At 52.9% G+C, this 21,136-nt stretch overlaps 2 protein-coding genes across 5 annotated transcripts; one reads left to right on the top strand and one right to left on the bottom strand.

Moving 5' to 3' along the window:
- The first annotated feature begins 1,948 nt into the window (after positions 1–1,948).
- On the top strand, positions 1,949–5,779 carry SOWAHA (sosondowah ankyrin repeat domain family member A). The gene has a single exon (XM_043465537.1). The coding sequence runs from the start codon at positions 2,346–2,348 to the stop codon at positions 4,035–4,037; it is 1,692 nt and encodes a 563-aa protein (XP_043321472.1). The 5' UTR covers positions 1,949–2,345; the 3' UTR covers positions 4,038–5,779.
- Positions 5,780–10,996: 5,217 nt separating this feature from the next.
- Positions 10,997–20,092, bottom strand: SHROOM1 (shroom family member 1). 4 transcript variants are annotated; one of them, XM_043465533.1, is made up of 9 exons: positions 19,766–20,082; positions 19,153–19,367; positions 14,822–15,814; positions 14,674–14,729; positions 14,241–14,450; positions 13,470–14,039; positions 13,240–13,381; positions 12,859–13,131; positions 11,005–12,764 (listed from the first exon to the last, which is right to left on the bottom strand). In XM_043465533.1, exons 3-9 carry the CDS (start codon positions 15,770–15,772, stop codon positions 12,432–12,434), a joined length of 2,535 nt encoding a protein of 844 aa, XP_043321468.1. In that variant the 5' UTR covers positions 15,773–15,814; positions 19,153–19,367; positions 19,766–20,082; the 3' UTR covers positions 11,005–12,431. The 4 variants fall into 4 exon arrangements, with proteins under 4 accessions (XP_043321471.1, XP_043321468.1, XP_043321470.1 ...); XM_043465535.1 differs by having other exon boundaries at positions 19,153–19,308; XM_043465534.1 differs by having other exon boundaries at positions 19,715–19,768.
- Positions 20,093–21,136: the final 1,044 nt, after the last annotated feature.

Raw genomic sequence — 21,136 nt, 5'->3', positions numbered from 1 at the left:
GAAGCAACAGTTAGAAATGAACATGGAACAGCAGACTGGTTCCAAATAGGGAAAGGAGTATGTCAAGGCTGTATATTGTCACCCTGCTTATTCAACTTATATGCAGAGTACATTATGAGAAACGCTGGGCTGGATGAAGAACAAGCTGGAATCAAAATTGAGGGGAGAAATATCAATAACCTCAGATATGCAGATGATACCCTTCTTATGGCAGAAAGTGAAGAACTAAAGAGCCTCTTGATGAAAGTGAAAGAAGAGAGTGAAAAAGTTGGCTTAAAGCTCAACATTCAGAAAACTAAGATCATGGCATCTGGTCCCATCAGTTCAGTCAGTTAGTTCAGTCGCTCAGTCGTGTCTGACTCTTTGCGACCCCATGAATTGCAGCACGCCAGGCCTCCCTGTCCATCACCAATAGATGGGGAAACAGTGAAAACAGTGACAGACTTTATTTTGGGGGGCTCCAAAATCACTGTAGATGGTGACTGCAGCCATGAAATTAAAAGATGCTTGCTCCTTTGAAGAAAAGTTATGACCAACCTAGACAGCATATTACAAAGCAGAGACATTACTCTGCCAACAAAGATCCATCTAGTCATAGCTATGGTTCTTCCAGTAGTCATGTATGGATATGAGAGTTGAACTATAAAGAAAGCTGAGCACTGAAGAATTGATGCTTTTGGACTGTGGTGTTGGAAAAGACTCTTGAGAGTCCCTTGGACTGCAAGGAGATCCAACCAGTCCATCCTAAAGGAGATCAGTCCTGAATATTCATTGGAAGGACTGATGTTGAAGCTGAAACTCCAATACTTTGGCCACCTGATGCGAAGAGCTGACCCATTTAAAAAGACCCTGATGCTGGGAAAGATTGAGGGCAGGAGGAGAAGGGGATGACAGAGGATGAGATGGTTGGGTGGCATCACCGACTCAATGGACATGGGTTTGGGTGGACTCTGGGAGCTGGTGATGCACAGGGAGGCCTGACATGCTGTGGTTCATGGGGTGGCAAAGAGTTGGACACGACTGAGCGACTGAGCTGAACTGAATCCTGAATACAGGGTTCAAACTTACAACCTGCCCCTCTACTTTACTGTAAATACCCATAGTATTTTATTTTACTTTAAATACCCATAGTATTTCTCTAGTATATTATACAATTTGCATATTCACCATATCACTTCTGTCTGTCGCTCCCCACCATCCCCTGACAGGGAAGCCTGGCATGCTTCAGTCCAAGGGGTCACAAAGAGCCCCACAAGACTTACCGACTGAACAACAAAAACCTTCCCCCATTCTACCGTAAGAGCTCCACTAAATCAGGGGTTTTTATCTGTCTTTCTAAGCCATGCATCACAATCTGAAAAGGTACTGGCACAAACTAGGTGCGCAGCAAATATTTGTGGAGGAAGTGAATTTTTAAAAACAGCATGATTCCAATTTTACTTTCTTATTTTAAAGCATAAACCTGTATACACAAGTGTAGGGGGAAGGAGAAGAAAAACAGTCAAAATGTTAATGGTGATTTTAAGTGATATTTTTCCTTCCTTATGTTTTCCCGTGGTTTTATTCCCCAAACTCGATGTGAAAATGTATTATCTCATCATAAGAAAATTGCTTTTTAAAACGTCTCTTCTAAATCTCGGGTGACATAGATTGCCACGCACAGCGAATTGTGTCTACTGTAAGTTGCACGAAGCCATTTTTCTGTAATCAACAATTCAGAAGGCATTGATGGTCTTTAAATAAATTACAGGTTTAAGCAATCGCCCAGTATTTTGTCGTGGTTAAACATTTCTTAAAGGAATAAGAAACCTTGCTCCGGCGGGCGACCGCGTTATCCCTGGGGAACACACCCACCTAGCAACCGGGAGTGGAGCTGAAGCCTGGCACTGCGCCTTTAATTCCCGGGTTGGGAGGGGCGGTGGAGAATTTCCGCTCCCCAACTCCCACCGCGGCCCTGGAGGCAGCTGTCACCTGTAAGGCGAGCACCGCGCATGGGGGATGGAGTCCGGCGCCCATTGGACAGGCTGTAAAGGCAGACACCTACCCCGAAGACTGGGGACCCCGCGGGGCGGCGGCGGGGGTCGCGCGCTGCGGCCCCCGGCTCCTTTCTCCAGGAGACTGCCGGGCCCCGCTGCGCTGGCATGACCGAGGTCCAGCTTCGAGGACACGCCCGTCACGCCTCGGTGAAAAAGATCAGGTGAGCCTGGTCGAGGCGGACCTGACTCCCGGAACCCCGGCTCCCTCCTCCGGCGGCGCCGCGACGTCCACCTTGCCCAGCAACCGGGAACCGCGGAGTTGGTGGGAGCGGGCGGCCTGGCTCCCCCCTTGCGGGGCGATAAGTGACCATGGCGCTGGCCGCGGCCGCGGCCGCGGCGGCCGCCGGGGTGAGCCAGGCGGCGGTGCTGGGCTTCCTGCAGGAGAACGGCGGGAAGGTGCGCAACTCGGAGCTGCTGAGCCGCTTCAAACCGCTGCTGGAGGCCGGCGACCCACGCGGCCGCGCCGCCCGCAGGGACCGCTTCAAGCAGTTCGTCAACGACGTGGCCGTGGTGAAGGAGCTTGACGGCGTCAAATTCGTGGTGCTGAGGAAGAAGTCGCGGTCCCGCGACGGACCCGAGCCCCCGCCCTGCTGCTTCCAGAGCGCCCTGGAGGAACCAGCCCCGCCGTCGAAGGTCACTTCTGTATCACAGGAGGAAACCGCGGCCTCGGGGGCTCTGTCCTCGTCCTCGGCACCGAGGGCGGCGGAACCGGCTGAGGACCCGGCCCCGCCATCAGAGCCGCAGGACCCCACCGGGGCTCCGGCCTCAGAGCCCACTCAGGGGCTGTTGTTAGACTCGGCCTGGCAGTTAGGGGTGCCCTCGGACCCCCAGATTCCAGCTTTCGAGCTGGCCCAGCCCGCTGAGGGTCTCTCTGAAGATGTGGCCCCACCGTACACGGCGCCGTCAGAGGTAACCTCGCCCTGCGTAGAACCGCCAGACCCGGAAGCTGCGCCTCGGGGGCCACCACCACCCGCTCCGCGCCCGCCGCCTCAGAAGCCCTGCATGCTGCCCGTGCGCTGCGTCCCCGGCCCCTCGGCGCTGCGGATCCGGGCTGAGGAGCAGGGCCTGCGCAGGCAGCTGTCTGAGGAGCCCAGCCCGCGGAGCTCCCCGATGCTGCTGCGGCGGCTCTCGGTTGAGGAGGCCGGCCTGGGCCTCGGTCTGGGCTCTGGCCGCTCCCCTCACCTGAGGCGCCTGTCGCGCGCCGGCCCGCGCCTGCTGAGCCCCGACACGGAGGAGGCTCCGGCTGCCCCGCCGCCGTCCGCCGTGCCCCTGGAGCCGGCCGAACACGAGTGGCTAGTGCGGGCGGCTGGGGGCCGCTGGACCCACCAGCTGCACGGGCTGCTGCTGCGCGACCTCGGCCTGGCAGCCAAACGCGACTTCATGTCTGGTTTCACGGCTCTGCACTGGGCCGCCAAGAGCGGCGACCTCGAGATGGTGCAGCAGCTGGTGGAGGTCGCGCGGCGTGGGGGCGCACGGGTCGACGTCAACGCGCGCTCGCACGGCGGCTACACGCCGCTGCACTTGGCGGCGCTGCACGGCCACGAGGATGCGGCCGTGCTCTTGGTAGTCCGCCTGGGTGCGCAGGTGCACGTGCGCGACCACAGCGGACGGCGCGCTTACCAGTACCTGCAGTCCGGCGCCTCGTATGCTCTGCGTCGTCTACTTGGCGACCCTGGCCTGCGAGGTTCGACCGAACCTGACGGGGCTGCTGGTGGTAGTGGCAGTTACGCGGCCCGGCGCCCCGTGCAGGTGGCGGCCACCATCCTCAGTTCCACCACCAGCGCGTTTCTGGGCGTCCTGGCTGATGACCTGATGCTCCAGGATCTGGCTCGAGGCATGAGGAAGTCAAGTTCCTTAAGCAAATTCTTGGGAGCCTCGCCCATGGCTCCTCGTAAAAAGACAAAGATCCGCGGCAGTCTGCCAACCTTTTCAGAAATCTCTCGTCGACCCACTCCGGGGCCCTTGGCTGGTCTAGTGCCCAGCCTACCCTCAGCAACCTGACGGTTCCCAAGGTTACGATTTAGTCGCTCTAATCGCCCCTCCCTCTCACAGTCAAAGCCTGCCCAAGACCATGGTCCAACACTTTTGGCTCCATCGTGTCTCCAGCTTTGTCCACTGCAGCCTGTTTTACCCAAGCGGGCCTTTGCCTCCAACTTCTTAATCTTTCTCCAGAGATGGGATTCAAGATCTCAGTGAGAGCCTCCTATGAAGAACTCTGGAAATCAGGCTTGAACCTTGGAGGAGATTTGCAATTTAGGATCAAAGGTTCAGGGGCAGCAGCTGGTCTGGCCCCTGAATGATTTAACCCAATGCCTCTGCATCTATATCTTCCAAAGCAGAATTACAGTTTTGTGTGATGATAGATTATTTGTCAGCTTTAAGCTATGCAGTGCATTTGTAATTTGATGCTTTTATCCTGTTTTTAAGTTGAAATGAGGTAAAACAACTTTCATAAAATAACCTCTTGAAATTATATTTTTCCAAAATGCTCAGACATTTTCAATCTTTTGCTAAATATTTTGGAATTCTATTAAAAAAAAAACCAAACGATCAAGATCTAAAGGAATTAAGTCCCAACCAACAAAACCCTTGAATGGTTATCTACCTCATTTTAAGCAATCAAGATGCCAGACAGTCTTGAACACAGAAAGTGACCATTGTGAATGTAATTAATTTCGGTTATACTGTGAATGCTAAATATTAGAAAACAAGTGCATCTTGGAAGTAAAAGTGATTTAACAATGAGAGAAAAGAGACATTTTTGGCAAATACTTTTAATTTGTGGGGTTTTTTTTCCCCCTTTGAGCCCAGCTCTGGGTTATTTATTTATTTATTTTTAAATTGAAGAAGAAACAAAGGTACAGAGCAATTAAGTAACTTTGTCCAAAGTGTTAGTTGCTCAATCATGTCCGACTCTTTGCGACCCCATGGACTGTAGCCCACTATGCTCCTCTGTCCGTGGAATTCTCCAGGAAAGTATACTGGAGTGGGTTGCCATGCCCTTCTCCTGTGGTTGTCTTTATGGTGAAATATAAACATGTATCTTTGGCAGTGGTCGCTGGCTACTTTGATATGGCATGAATATTTAACTTTTAAAAATTTGATTTATTTGTGAATTGCACCATTGTGCCATGTTTCTGAATCTGTGGCTTTCAAATCTGGCTGAGCCTTTCACTGCAGTAGGTGAATATTCAAAGACAAAAAATGTCATAGCCTAACAACAGGAAAATAACTGGTTAAATAGTAACAGATACAATTAAGGAGCAACTATTTTATACGAAAGTTCTATACAAGCAAAACTTATGTGGTAGCCATTTTAAAAAGCCATCTGAAAGCAAACAACTTATTCCAAAATAGCAAATGCAAAGTCTCCTTGCTCAGCGACTTTAGAGAGGGTTGCTTAATTTACCTGTATCTTTGCTCCTATTTATAACTGAGAAGGTTTTAAGTATTGCCAGGATTTCTCAGGTTCAACCCAGCGTAATTGTAATGGCTCTTTTCCCATTTTAAAGATATGGAGTCTATTTGCTCAACCAATCTTTTTAAAAAATATCATATTGTAATAATGCTCTGCTTTTGCAAATTGGGTTTGCATGTGATTAGTTATACCAAATAGTTTTTGTGGCCAGGGTAGTGGGGCTGCCCTCCCATATATGTATCAGTGAGGCCTCTGAAATTATTTAAGGCAGTCCTTCCTGGAATGTTTTGATTTAAACAATGAAATAAACATTTTCCCATTTTGTTCCTGCTTGTGTGATGCTGTACTTCCCTTAAAGATTCTATAGGACTTGCTACTGTATTTGCCTTTCATTACTTTTATCCCCATCTTTTTGCTTCTTTCAAGTATTCTACTATTGAAAGAATTTGGATTTCTCTGCAAAGTAAAGGAATCAGCCAAACATGGATATGATAGCCAAAAACTGTAGGTAAATGTAGGCCCTGATCTGGCCTCTCCCATCTTCCTTGCCTGGAACTCTAGCTAAGCTGCATAAATTATTTCAAAATGCACATCAAATCGTCTGCCTCTGTGAAAAAATAAATGACAAGAGGCAATAATTAAAGCAATGTGAGGAGCTGAAGGTCTAAAAATAAAATATTAGAAATTTTTCATAATGAAAGAGAAACTTGACTGAGGGTAACAAAGGTCACACCCACAGGTATGACTGGCTTTGAGAAAGACAAAATGTTAAGCAGCATATTAGCGATAACAATAATGAATGTTTATGGCACATTTAAATCAGAAGATTCTTAAACTGTGGAAGAATCTTTGTGTTTCACAAGGGTGTGCTGCAAACCTTCCAAGTGAAGTAAAAATATTTGGCAAGAGTTTAGGGTCAATAAGCCTAACGTGCAGGTGTAAGAAACCACTGCTTTTCCCTTGCAGGCTAAGACCATCTGAAACTATAAGGGAAGTTAGTAGGAAATTACAGTTTAATATGCATATGGGAAGTTTTCAAGAAGAATAACTGGTTAACAGGAGGCATACCTGTGGAAGGGTATTTCCAACAACCGACCCCCCCCCCCCCCGCAAATTAGTTGTTCATCGATTAAGGCAATTTATCTGGTTAAAATTATCACAGGGAACAGAATCACTCCTCTTAATGGGGAAAGAGTTAATTGCTGATGTAGATGTGTATGACTCATATCCACAGCAAGCTTCTTAATACAATTGTACATTTCCTCTCAGGAGGATGGAGGCTGTTCTTGCGTATGTGTTATGTACCTAATGGAGACCAGGGTATGTTGTTGTTGTTGTTCAGTTGCTCAGTCGTGTCTGACTCTTTGCGACCCTATGGACTGCAGCAAGCCAGGCTTCCCTGTTCTTCACAATCTCCCAGAGTTTACTCAAACTCATGTACATTGAGTTGGTGATGCTACCCAACCATCTCATCCTCTGTTGTCCCCTTCTCCTCCTGCCTTCAGTCTTCCCCAGCATCAGGGTCTTTTCGAGTGGGTCAGTTCACCCCATCAGGTGGCCAAAGTATTGGAGCTTCAGCTTCACCACCAATCCTTCCAATGAATATTCAGGGTTGATTTCCTTTAGGAATGACTGGCTTGATCTCCTTGTGGTAAAAGGGACTGTCAAGAGTCCATCACCACAGTTCAAAGGCATCAATTCTTTGGCACTCAACCTTTTTATGGTTCAGCTCTCACATCCATATATGACTACTGGAAAAACCATAGCTTTGACTAGACAGATTTTGTAGGCAAAGTAATGGCTCTGCTTTTTAATATGCTGTCACATTTAACAGCTTTTTTAATATGCTGTCACATTTAACAGCATTTTAATATGCTGTCTAGGTTTGTCATAGTTTTTCTTCCAAGGAGCAAGCATCTTTTAATTTCATGGCTGCAGTCACCATCCACAGTGATTTTGGAGCCCAAGAAAATAAACTCTGTCATGTTTCCACTGTTTCCCCGTCTATTTGCCATGAAGTGATGGGACCAGATGATACGATCTTAGTTTTTTGAATGTTGAGTTTTAAGATGGCTTTTTCACTCTCCTTTTTCATCTTCATCAAGAAGCTTTTTAGTTCCTCCTCACTTTCTGCCATATGGGTGGTGTCATCTGCATATCTGAGGTTATTGATATTTCTCCCCACAATCTTGATTGCAGTTTGTGCTTCATCCAGCCCAGCATTTTGCATGATGTACTCTGCATATAAGTTAAATAAACAGGGTGACAGTATACAGCCTTGACGTACTCCTTTCCCAATTTTGACCAGGCTATGGGGAATGCATATATAACCTGTGTTTACTAGGTGCTAAGCACGGTTCTAAACACTTTGCAGGTATTCACCGCCACCTTACAATGTATGTACTGTTAGTATCTTGATTTTTAAAGTGAGGAAGCCTAGAGAAACTGTAAGTAACCTGTATGGGCCTCAAGTTAGTAACTGTCATGGTCAGGATGGCATCCTGGTGCTCTTTTCCAGTAAAGCATCCTGTTACAGAAAAGCAAGGTGGTCTCATCTCAGCTCTTTATTCATTTAGTGACCTTAAGCAAGTCACCTAGTTCTCCAAGCTCCATCTTTCTCTCTGTGGAATTGGCAGTACTTATCCTACAGGCTGTGGGGAGGGAGGAGCACATGGAATGAGTAGGTAGAGTTGTCTGTGAACTGCAACACCATCCTGAAATATTACTAGGAGTGCCAACTTGGTCCCAAAGGGATATCTGGATGCATTCCAAAACCAAATAGCTCTGATTTGTGGTGTTGCTCTACCTGATCACCATTCTTTTACCATGTTAGTACCTATATATATAAACAACATTGACGCTACTAGGAAAAATATATTCCCACAAAAGGGAAACTATCCTATATTCTGTAAGTGATATCACATTATTTCAAATATTGCAATGCCTTTTATTTGTTTATTTTTGGCTGCACAGGATTTTTGTCGCTGTGTGTCGGCTTTCTCTAGTTGTGGCGAGCGGGCTTCTCATTGTGATGGCTTCTCTTGTTGCAGAGCACAGGCTCTAGGCTCATGCCGACTCAGTAGTTGTGGCACACGGGCTTAGCTGCCCAGTAGTATGTGAAGTCTTTTCTGGTCAGGGATCTAACCCTTGTCTCCTGTGTTGGCAGGTGGGTTCTTTTTTTTTTTAATTTATTAATTTATTCTTAGCTTGCTGTGTCTTCATTGCTGCAAGTGGGCTTTCTCTAGTTGGGATGAGTGGAGACTACTCTCTAGTTGCAGAGCTCAGGCTTCTCATTGCGATGGCCTCTCTTGTTACAGAGCACAGGCTCACATGGGCTCAGTGGTTGTGGCACAGGGGCTTAATTGCTCTGAGGTGTGTGGAATCTTCCCTCACCAGGGATTGAACCAATGTCCCCTTCTTTGGCAGGCAAGATTCTTAACTACTGGACCATCAGGGAAGTCTCCACAATGCCTTTCTTACCCCACATACCTCTAGAATCCCCAGCCTCACCTTCCAGTCCTAAACAAGCAGTCATTCAGCCTTCTGGATTGAAAGCACCCCTCTGCACATATGGCTTTAAGGCTGGGCCTACTCAGGACCTATATTCTTCACCTTTTCTTTGCCTTATCCTGGAATAAATTATCTGATCTTTTAAAATGGTTTAATAAATAGACTGTCACTCTCCAGGTAGCTTGTTGCCTTGAACCTCTGTGGCTGGCGTCACACTTCCAGAACTGCCCCACCTCTGGACTTGAACCTGTGGAGCAGAGGTGGCCTCAGATATTACTGCAGGGAAGTGGAAAGAAGGACCAGATAGTGAGAGAGGGAGTGGGAGGAAAAGAGGTGGGGAGGGAGTGATTGAGAGAGAGATCTCTGGACCTCTCCTCCAGAAGGGGGAAAAAGTTCTCCTAGTGAGAACTTAGTGCTGACTTCAATTTCAGAGACAGCAGGTAAACACCCATGGTGATTTTCTAAACTGCAGCTAGGCGGTGAAAGTAACCTTATGGGTTCGTTGGGAGGATTGATTTACAGCATTTGCCTGAGTCCCGCCCCCCACATTCCCCCTTTCATCTCTCTGCGGTGGTCCTCAACCGCATTTGACCTAAATGTCCTCTGAAAACTTCTGAATTACTCGTGACTGAACAGCGAGGTAGTTTGTTCCCCTGAGGATTTCTGAGGTTCACTCCAGCCGCTTGCCGAGGTAGGTGGTGCGCGGAGCAGACTGTTCCAGCCAGACTGAGCGCCGGCTTGGGGCGCCGCGGAACATTGCTTTCCTACTCAGTTTCCAATTTACAGTCAGAAGGTAGAAAGTACACTAATTAAATCCATATTAGGAGGCACCGCGGGGGCGGGAAGAGGCGAGTGGGAGATGAGGCATCGCGGCTGCCTGTTGCCCAGCAACAAGGGCACCCGCTAAGCTGTGGGGCGCAGCGCCTCAGGCCGCCGGGCTGGGGGTGGTGGGACCGGCAGGCTGGGGCGTAGCAGCTTGGGGAGGTGCGGACAGAAACCCCAGCAGAGACCCAAGGAACCCTCTTTCCCACCGTGGGGAACTAAGTAAGGTTCTTTTGGATATTGATCCTCAAGATCAACCCCACCCCCCACCCCCAGCTTTCCCCTCCCCACACCTCATTAACCAACAAATGTCGAAGGACGTGGCAAAGGAAAGCGAGTAAACCCTAACCCACAGCCGGCTGGCTAGAATTTCCTTCCGACAGAAGCAAAGGCTTAGCCCACCCCCCGCTTCCCCCAACCTTCAGGCCCAACAGGGACAGTGCTCAGGACAAAGCAGCGTCTCTGGGGCTAGCCCGGAAGGCCTGGTAGCTGGCGAGGTGGTGAAGTGTCATATAAAGAACAGCGCCCTCTGCTGGCAGCGTCCAGGAGGGTGGAATTCACCCGGCTTCTCGTATTCACTGCCTCCCTCCACCCCCAAGTCGTAGCCTGTGGTGCCAATATCCAACACCTATGCTGAGCTTCTTGTCCTCTGAAGGAACAACGGGGTGTGGAAGAAAGATAAACTGGGGCAGGAAGGAGAAGGAGACAAATGGAAAGACCTGCTCAGTTGGGGCCCCACTTTGGTGGGCGCTCTCGATCTGGTACAGCAGCCTCCTATTTCCCCGTAGGAAAAACCAGCCAAGAACCAAAGTGCAGTTTAACCGGACAAGGGCAGACGCTGTTTCCCATGTCCATTCAGGGCTGGGAGTGTTTTGTCTGAAATACACAATTTCCACTGGCCTAATGGACGAGGTTAAGTGTATATCTAACAATATCACAACGCGCGCAGAGTCGCGTCCACTCTGCGACCCCATGGACTGTAGCCGCCAAGCTCCTCTGTCCATAGGATTTTTCAGGCAAGAATACTGGAGTGGGAAGAATATCACAATAGGAGAAAGCAATGAGCACTGTACAGGGCAGGCAGAAATAAGTAGATCCCTCCAGAAGGCGTCTGGCAGCAAGCTGCCCGGCGGGGCAGAGGACCTTGGAGCGGAGGCCCCGCCCACAGCGTTCAAAGAGGGGAAGCAAAGCAGAATGTTAGAACCCGCAGCCGCCTCAGCAGGAGCCCCATATGTTTTTTATAAAAAGGCACAATGTGAGCATTGTTCTGTGCTCAATAGCGCGACTGTTATAACTAATGCTTTTAGTATGAATACGACCATTTAAAATTCCCAACCAGTTGCACTTAGTGACAATATGCATCAGAAAACGAGCTCAGAAGCAGAGATTTCTCACTAAGAGGTCAGTTGGCTTTAGATACCATTATTATTAAGGTGCCCAGCTTCCAAAAACACACTCAGTATTTGCATGAACAGTGTTCTGGTCCCCAGCCTTTGCAGCTCCAAATACTAAGGCAGATTTTCACATGTATATTGGAGAACATTGATTCTATGCACACAGGGATGATACACAGAGGGTGTGTGTGTCATTTGTTTCATTTCACTCTAGCCCTTATTCCCCTACTCCCAGCTCCAGCCCAACCCCAAACTGGCATCTCCAGGACATAAGCCCCCCAGCATAATAGGTCTCCAGATGCCCCATGACTCATCCCCATTCAGCTCCCATCCTCCCAACTGCCCTCCTCAAGCCTGGTTGACCCCATAGGGTCTTCCAAAGGAGAGGTGAATGAATTTCCCCAAATGTCCAAGTGTATTTGACACTCATCAGGGTTTTTAGGCAAAGCATCTGAATCCATTTTCCATTTGGGGAAGTTCCCTGTGCCTTGAATCTTGAAGGGAGGCAGTCCTACCCACTTCCACTATACCACTGAGGTTAGGGGCTTGGGTAAAAACCAGCAAAAGAGACCTGAACTCTGCTAATCAGGTCTAGAGTTTTGTGGTAAAAATGCAGTCACCAGAAGAGTTAGGGGCTACTGGTGACAGCATCTGCCTGGCCCCTCTTGTTTTCAAGCCTGTTTCTTTCAGTCTTCCTAGGAATCCCCAGACCTGACTGATGTCCTCTGACAAACAGCCATTCTGCTCTAGTCAGGAGGTGTTTGAAATTCGCAAACCCTGCCTCCAAGCCAGACTCCAGGTATTACTTCATCAATTTTTTTATTGAGAGGGAAAAGAAATGGCCAGCGACCCTGAAGAGCAGGTAATGGTTAGGGCTGAGGATGGAAGGGAGACGGGAAGGGCGGTGAGGGGCCTGATCGGGCCTGGCTCACAGCCCCGTCGCCCTGCATCTCTTGAATCTTAAGTTGAAGTGCTTCTCTGACTTGTCTCATCTCCCTCCAACCAACCCTTACTGAAACTCTTTCTCATCACAGAAGGAGAGAATACTGCAGATTTTAAATTTCTCAGTTAACTACCAGATAATCCACAGGACTTGGGAAAGACCACATGAGAACACTTGGAAGAAGTACCCCGGCAAAGCCAGGCCTGGGTCTTCCCCACCCCAAGGGAAAAGCACCGAATAAACCAGCGTGATCCGGAATCATGTGGGTGAGAAGCAAGGGCAATGCTCCCCACCCTCACCACCTGTAACTAGATGAGGGGAGGGGGGAAGGGCGGTTTATCCGGAGGATGGGTCCCTGAGGGGAAGGCCGGCCTGGGAGGCGAGGGATGCCGGCCAAGGTCGTTCCTGACTGCGTCCAGTTGGTCCTGAATAAGGCGGACCCGCTCGTCCAAGCTGCGCTGCTGGGCCAGGACGGCGGCCTTGCCGGCCAACAGGGTGCGGTAGGCGCTCAGCTCCTCTGCGGGCAGTGCGCGCGCCAGCAGCTCGCGTAGGGCCTGCTCCCGCCGCGCCACGTGCTGCTTCAGCTCCCTAGCATCTTCCTCCTGCCGCTTTAGGAGCCCCAGTCGCTGCAGCAGAGAGGCCTGGAGATGCAGGGCGACGGGGCTGTGAGCCAGGCCCGATCAGGCCCCTCACCGCCCTTCCCGTCTCCCCTCCATCCTCAGCCCTAACCATTACCTGCTCTTCAGGGTCGCTGTCGGCACCCGCCCGGGCCAGGGCGCGGTGCACGCGGGCCAGGCGACTGCCCAGCAACAGCAGGAGGCCAAGCACGCGCTCTAGGTCGGCCATGAACCGGCTGAACCGCTCCAGCTCGTGGGGTGCACAGGCCTGGCCGACGGCGGCCTCCAGAGCAGCTCCGCGCCTGGCCCAAGCCTGGGCCGCTCCCTGCAGCTGCTTCTGCTCGGCCTGAAGGTCCCTTAGCATCTTTTGGAGGAGGTCCGCCAGCTCTGCCTGCCGGGAGTGCGTAGGCACTTAAGTCTGGAGCCAGGCCCCTGACTCCTCAGACCAGACTCTGGGTTCTGGCCCCACTCAGCCACCAATGGCCCCTTCCACACTCACTTTCTTGGCTTGGATGCTGTTATTTGGCTTTGAAGTACCCTGGTCACATGGTTGGTCAGGCACAACGTGGGTGGTAAGGTTTTCAGGCCTTGTCTCCTCCTGAGAAGTTGGCAGGTGCTGGGTGGAGTTAAGTAGATAGGACCTGGGGACAAAACCAGAGCTCCTTGGGTTGTCCTGCCCTAGAGAGCAGGGGTTTAAAGTCGTCTGAGTCCCTGATGCCCCTCACTCACCCTGGCTCAGAATTACCAGCAGCCTCCTCTCCAGCTTCCCTACAGCCTTGTCTCATTGCAGCCCAGACCTCAGCTAAGGGAATCAGTCCATCTAGCAGACCCAGGGATGGCTCTGGGCTGGGATAGGAGGGGAAAGTGTCACTCTGAGAGGGATCCAATCTGGCCAGCTCCTGAACCAGCTCCTCGAGGCGTGGACTGGGCCATGTTGACCTGGGACCAGGCTCCCCAGGGCCCCAAGCTAGGGCACTGTGGTCAGGGGGCCCTGGGGTATCATTGTCTGGAGGTCCCAGGGTATCACCTGGGAAAGGTTTGAGGTCAGTCTCTGCAGCTGTGGGGGGAACAGTCGTCAGCAGTCCAGTGGGGTCAAATGTAAGGATGTCACCATTTGCAGTCTCAGGGGGGCTACAGCATGTAGGCCTGGAAACATTCACAGAACCGTTTAACCCCTGCCAACACTCATCCACCCCTGCAGTTTCTGGGTCCTCATGGAGGGGCTGCTCTGGGGGGATTATAGCTTGGTCAGTCCTTTGACTCAAGCCAGCGCCGTACTCCTGGTCAGAGACATGGACACTGAAAGTAGAAGAGACACTAAATCAGAAAAAGCTCTGGCCAAGGGCCCCCCTCTCCCCTCCCCCTGCCAACCACTCCCCCCCCCCAAAACCCCCGGACCCCAGCCTTCGGTCAAGAGAGAGTTCCCTGCCTCTCCAGCATTTTATAGATGTGTGTAGGAAAGGTATATCTCACACTGCTTGAAAGTCTGAGGGAACTCACCAGGTTGGGAGCCCCAGGGGAGTCTGGGAGTCTGCAGGTGATCTTGCTCTGACCAGGGGGGCTTCTTCCAGGAAAACTTCATCATCAGGAAGGGATGGGAGCCGAGCAGACACAATGCAGTTCTCTGAGCCCCTCTGCTCACAGTCAGAGGGACCGCTCTGGGGGCCCTCTGCAGGACACACTTCTGTAGCTTCCTTCTGATTCAGGAACCTGGAGGCAAAGATCCCACACTGACCACAGTGACCAGGATGATTCTGGTTCTGTACCAGAGACACAGTGGGGTGTTGGGGGTGGGACTAGGGGGTGTGGTTTGCACTCTGCCTTGAGACATAAGGCTCAAACTGAGGGTGGGTGGAGGCCTTCTTTCTTGAGCAAGAGCCATGAAAGCTGCCTCCCCCAACTTTCAATTCACAGAGTGGTCCATGTCTCTCACCTGTTAAGTTTGGTCTGCAACGGTGGTCTGGGGGTTTCTGCTCCTTGGGGAACAGCCTAGAAAAGGCAAGCAGTTGGGTGAAATGTTGCTCAAGTTTTCAGTCCTCTAGGTTCCCCCACCCCAAGGTGGCAGCCCCTATGTTCCATACCTGGGCAATGGGCATGACACCTTCTGGACTTCCCCAGGGGGCCAAGACTTCCCCGGAAGCGCTCCGACTCCGACTGGCGGCAGGCCTGTAGGCATTGCCAAGCTTCAAGGGCCGGGGTTTCGGGTCCTCTATGCTTGGGGGCTGGGTCGCAGGCAGCCATCTGATCTGGTGACCTTCGAACTCAGCCAGCGTCCTCTGCTGCCATTCCCGAGGCTCCGGCCTAATGAAGCCAGAGCTGGAGCTGACCTCTCCCGAGCATTGCCTCGCCAACCCAGCACCCCTACCCAGGCTATCCAGTTTCCCTGGCTCTGAGAAGCACCACTTCCGCTGCTGGGTGGGAGCCCCCGAGCTCGCCGGCTCTACTTCCCCGCCGGGGTGGCTGAGCGAGGCGGAGCGCGGGTGCTCGGCCGAGGGCCGCGCGGGGGGCGCGGGCCGCAGGCGGGAGGGCAGGCTCATGCGGAGCTCCTTGCGCTGGAAGGACGTCTCCCGGAGCACTCGCCGCTGCGCGCCCTGCAGCCGCTGGCGGTAGGCGGCCCGCAAGGCGGGCGGGCTGGGCGGCTCGGCGGCCCGCGCCGAGGCCTCAGCCTCGGCCGCCAGCGCGTACAGCAGAGGGGTGGTCTGGCGGCTGAGCGGTCCCGGGGTCCCCTTTTCGGGGCGACGAGGCCCACTGCGTGCGGCGGCCGCGGGCCGGGGCTGTGGGGAAGTGCGAAGCCCGGCGGCGGGGGCCGGGCCGCCCCACACCACGCGCACGTAGTCCCAGTCCAGGTAGGGAAGTTGCTGGGTCCCCGGCGAAGGCGACGGCGTGCGCGGCTCTGGAGGCTCAGGACCGCCTGAGGCGGCAGAGAGAGAGCTGTAGGCTGAGTCGGTGGGCGCAGACCACCCCCGCGAGTCCAAGCTGCGAGTGGATGAGGCCGGGGAGGTGCGGTCACCTCCGGGACCCAGGGCCTCCATGGCTGCTCGGACGAGGGCGGAGGCTGGCCAGCTCTGTGAGGCCTGGAAAAGCATGGGCGGCGTGGTAGGTGAGGCGCTCCGGGTATGGATTTAGGACAGCCTGCTGGCCCCTCCAACACGACATGCTTACACATCGCCTCCCTGGCCACGGGACCCATGGCCCTAACATCCCGCACCTCCCTCGTCTGGGATGGCAAAGGCAGGAGGACCAGGGGAGCACCTCTGGAGGTTGAGGGCCTTAGCTCAGGGGAAGGAAGTGGCGACTAGTCCATTCCCTACTGGGGCTCTTCTGGCCCAGCCTCTACCCTGGCACCTCCTGGAGCGCTGAGAACGTACCCAAGCTCCTTCCCTCCCCAACCCTGTCCCACCCTGGCGGCTTCCTGGCTGCTTTGTTAACTTCTCCGGGTGATCTTTCCCTCATAAACAACAGTCAGCAACGATCTGAGATCAGAGGGGAGCCAAGAAAGGAGGGGAGGAAAGACCCAGGTCAGGTGTCAGGGGCAGCTTCACAGCCTTCCTCTGGGCCAGTCATGTTCCAGGTGCTCTGAACAAATATTTATCTTGAACCTCACAACTGTTGCCTGCGTTTTACAGATGAGGACAGTGAGGTTCTGAACCAGGGAATGATTTGCCCAGAGGCACAGAGCTAGTAACAGGCAGAGCCCTGCCTGGAATCTGGGCTTGCCTCCAAGCTTACTGAAGCCAGAATCAATTTCCTAGAAGCAAACTCTGCTGAAAGCCAGTTTACCCCCAACCCCTGCAACAAAGCTCAGACTCCTCTGTGGGAAACAAGCCCCCCCCCCCCCCCTTCAAATTACTGTCAGATCCCAGGATAATATGTTCCTGCTTGGGAGACTCTGCCTTTTGTCTAGGAGTGACAGGCTCACCCCGTCTTTGTGCCACTCTTGCTTCTCCTATAGGGCCAGGCTTAGAGGTTTCCTGGCCCTTTGGGATCCCTCTAGTGTCCTAGCCTCCCCATCACAGCACTCATCACCCTGCATGGTGATTGTTGGTTTAACTGTGATTCCCTCTCCCCATTCCCACCCATGAACTTCCTGAGGACAGGCCCTGCACTGACTCATCTCTGTGCCCTCAATGTTTGGCATGGTTGATGTGAAGTATTTGTTGAATGACAAGGAAAGGAGCAGCATTGCCGGAACTAGATGGTGGTGGGGGGGGGGGTGGCTTTGCTGGAGAAGGTTGAGGGCTTCTTTGCTTCCACCTACTGTTCTCTCCCTATTAATCTTTTTGAAGAAGGGGACAGAATGGGTGAGACAGTTGCCACTCATGGACACTGACAAGGTTACTCAGGTTATTAAGAACCGAAAGAGCAGGCAAGCATAGCTTGGAACAGGAATGGCCAGAAATCAATACCTTCCCAGTGCCAGGAGGCGGAGCAAGGGGAGGAGCTGGGGGAGTGTACCTGGATCAGGGGTGAAAGTAGCTTTGAGTCTTGGGAACTAAGGGTTCAGTGTGGGCGATAGGGACTTTTGCGTGTGGGGGTGGATGGTGGGGAGTAAGCAGGTTTGCCTTCCCTGAGCTGCTTGGTTGGGACTGCAGAGAAGGGTGGCCCATAGCTGGGTGGAAACCGAAAAAACAGACTTTGGTGAGCCTCATCGACACATTTTGGAGCTCAGGATCACCCTCTACCCCATTCCCTGAGACCCCAGATTCTATAGATTGCTGGCTAGGGCAGGTAGAGAGGTTAGTGGTGGGAGGATACGGTGTTTCCTTAAAGGGAGAAGCAGTACTTCCAACATTCCCAGGAGGAGCTCTCAGCTGATCTGGTACCAGAACATCTTGACATCATCCACCTGGAGGCATCACTGTGCCTACTAAAGCCAGCCCTGAAGACTGGTCCTCACACTCAGGCTTGGGGACCACTTTTGCAAAGTAGTTTATACTATCTGTATTTCAGAAAGAAAAGAAGCTACTCTGAGTGGCAGCCCCTGGGAAGACTCACCTTCTCTAGGGAACCCCTCCAGCCACCCAGACACTGGCCCCTTCTCCTGCTATCCTTCTGAGCCCAACTTGGGAGCACTGTTTATCCTGGCTCATGCCACCCAGGCCTACCCATGTTGACTTTCACTGCATCTGTAGGCATGGGTAACTGTTCAAATATAAAGATGTTTCCTTAAAAAAGGCCTTGAAAGTTCTTATTTGTGAGTTACTGAATGACAGAGGGTTCTGAGTTCGCCCAATAAAAACAGCTTAAATGGATAATAAAAATGTCTGTATATTTTCTTATTGATCTTAACTTGTGTTGAGAATGCTTTTTCAGTGGTAACCTGAGCACCCGATACCCATGCAAGATAGGCTAGGAAAGTCCAGCTCCTTTAGTGTGTTTTGGGGCCTCAGACCAAAGAGCAGAGAGTTTTTGTCTGGCTGCAGGGAGCCTCTTGCAGTCCAGCCAGCCCCTGTGGCTGGGAGTGGCCACACCCCAGGAGCCCTAGCATCAGCACTAATGTCAGCTCTGGGCTGGGCCGCAGAGCCAATGCCTGCATTGAATGTAAGTCAGAACTAAAGCTTTCTCAAGCCCCATCAACCCAGGGGGAGCAGCATGGAATCCCTGCTGGAAAACTAGATTAGTTAGGGTCATATGGTATTGGCATCATTTGCAATAAACATCACCTGAATCAAAGAGCAAGAGAGGAAAAGGAGACAAGGATGACTTCAATGTTGAGAACTAGGAGCTGAGGAGGTGGAGGTGCCAGTGTCAGGAATGAGGAAGCTGAGATGCGGACTGGCCAAGGGTTCCAGGCCGGGTCTGGGGCCTGTGGACTTTGCAGTGTTTGTGGCAAGACTGGTGAGCAGTTGGGTAGGTTGAGATGTGGGTCTGGACCTCAGCAGAGAGTTAGGACCAGTCTAGCAGCTGGTTTTTAGTTAGAGGTTCTTGGGAAAACCGATGAGGACTGCTTCCAGTGACTAAAGTCACTGGAAGTCACACAAAGGCAACAGAAACAGATCCAGGTAAAGTGACCAGAAAGACAAGCTCAAATGATCAATAAGGATCAGGAATTAAATCAGGAATTAAATCATATCTGGGATGGTCTTCCTCAGTGGTAGGCTCACTGTAGGGTGTTGTCTCCATGTCACCCAGACTGAGTTTCTGGGTCCTGGGCCTGTCTTGAATCCCAGCTCTCCAGACACGGTCTGGAAGAGCAGGCATTTGGGGGAAGTTCCATGGCTCTCCCAGCCCCCTCCGGCTCCCCGTTCTCCAAGCCTGTCCCCCCCCACAACGCACCCTGCAAAGCATTCGCTCTCCACTGCTGCCGCCCACCCGAGAGTCTCCATAGGTTCTAGCTCCGTGAGGCGGGCAGGAAACGAGGATGCTGGGGCACATGGGGAAAGGAGGCCGCGGTCGAGGTCAGACCACATACCTGGGGCTTCAAGCTGAGTTGAGGTGCGTCAGGGAGGCAAGATGCACACGTCTGGTGGCCACAGGGGGCGACAGTCAGGCGGTGCGGCAGGAGAGCGACGCCTCGCGGACACTGGCAGAGTGGATGGCCCCCGGCCGGCGCATTTCTCGGTCTTTCCTTTGGGGTTCACCGTCGGGGAAGGAGGGCTCAAAACTCGCGCAGGGGACCACGCGGTCCTGGACACGGGAGAGGGGGGCGGTGGGGGTGGGGGCGGGCTGGATTCCCTAGCGGCTCCGCTACCGAAGGGCAGGAGCCGGGGGTCGGGGAGTGGCTAGGAGGTGCGTTGAGACCCCCACTGCGTTTTCGCCAGCCCCCGGCGTGCTCCCCCAGCAGCTCCCGCCGCTACCGGTTCTGCGCCCACCACCCTTTTGCCGGAGGCGCGGACAGGGGCGCAGGAGCCCGACCCGACTCGCGCAGACCAGCAGTGGTGTGGAGCCCAACACCTCCAGACCCAACGACGCGCGGGCTGCTCCGCAGCGGCTCAGCCACTCCCACCCGCACCTAGCCGCGGGGCTCGCCCTACCGCTGTGGGGAACAGCGATTCCGCCGCCTGGCCCCCGGCCTCGCCGCGTACCTGAGCTCCAACCGAGACGCGCTCCTGGAGTGCGGCCGCGCGGTGACATCAGAGCCCCGGGCTCTGGCTCCCGACCCCACCTCCGGGCTCCAGCCGCCGCGGGGGAGGCGCCAAATCCGACTCTCGGGGGCGGGAGCGCGGAGCGGCCCGCTGCCCGGGCAGCCGACCGCCCCTTCCTTAGTGTCCGCTTGTAGGCTTAGACCCCGGTCGGGGTTGGACGCTCGTTACCCCGCCGGGCACAGGCCTCTTGCTTCGGCTGGAGAAGCGGGAAAATAGGGGTAGGGCTCCCAGGGCGGTCGCCCGCCCGCCTCCATCCAATGTGTTCTCACGGCCTGTAGTGCTCGGCTGGAGTCCCACGGATTTAAATCACCCCATCAGTGGGGACGCCCAGGCCAGGTCCCAAGAACTCCAGACGGCCACCTCATTCCAGTTTGGCTAAGTAAACAGACGCGCCACTGTCCCTGTCCAGCTCTGAGTACAGTTCGGATGCTAATGCATCCTCTCTTGACCAACTCTCCCTCTAGAACTGCCATTTCCAGAACTCTTGCAGCTCTCTATTCCTACTATGGGCTCTTTTCTCCCCTCCTTTTCCCTTTTCATTTCTCTCATATCTTGCATAGTCTGGGCCCTCTGGCCGGCCATCTGAAAAGGGGGGAGGGGAAGCTGGGGCGCTGCTGACTTGTGTATTCACTCCGGCTCTTCTCAGTGGTGCTCAGCATTTTAAGGTGCTGGGCTATGCATGTCCCCTGTGGCCTGGCTAGGGTTTACTCCAGCCATAGAATCTGGCTCTTTTCACTTTCGGGGATCTCAAGGCTCCAAAGAATGATCTGAATTCATCAGCCACTGTACACTGGTCACAGCTCTGTCCTCAGCCTTCCCTGCCCTCACTTTCCAAACTTGTATCCTATGAATACTCGCTCTACCAAGAAATGCTCCATCCCTGGAAGGGGCTGGGGGCCTTTTTGCTGAACCCAGTAAGTGCTTGGTTTTTCTGTTACTGTTGTGGCTTCCTTCACTGTCCCACAGAATCAGCATGCCTGGGGGGCAGAGACCATATCCCTATATCTTGGCATCCTTGGCTGACAAGGTTTGTTGGTGATAATAACCAGAAGCCGGAACTCAGACTGGGGGACAAGGCTACCACTTTCTTTTTTTTAAGGCTACCACTTTCTAGGGAGAATAAGAGCCTGGGGAACTTGGTCTGCTTGGGTCTTCTAGGGGATGGAGGCAGCAGGCACCTGAGCCTGGCTTCTGATTGGGACACTCCTGGCACTGATTTTACTTCAGATGCTATTCTGATCCAGGCATCAGCAGGAGCTGGAGCTCTGGACTCAGACAATGGCTCAGAACTTCTTGGTTTTGAACACCTGC

This window comes from Cervus canadensis, chromosome 4, assembly GCF_019320065.1.
Source record: "Cervus canadensis isolate Bull #8, Minnesota chromosome 4, ASM1932006v1, whole genome shotgun sequence".
Lineage (NCBI taxonomy): Eukaryota > Metazoa > Chordata > Mammalia > Artiodactyla > Cervidae > Cervus > Cervus canadensis.
Note: the sequence above shows the minus strand (reverse complement) of the source record. Positions and strands in the feature narration are given on the sequence as shown.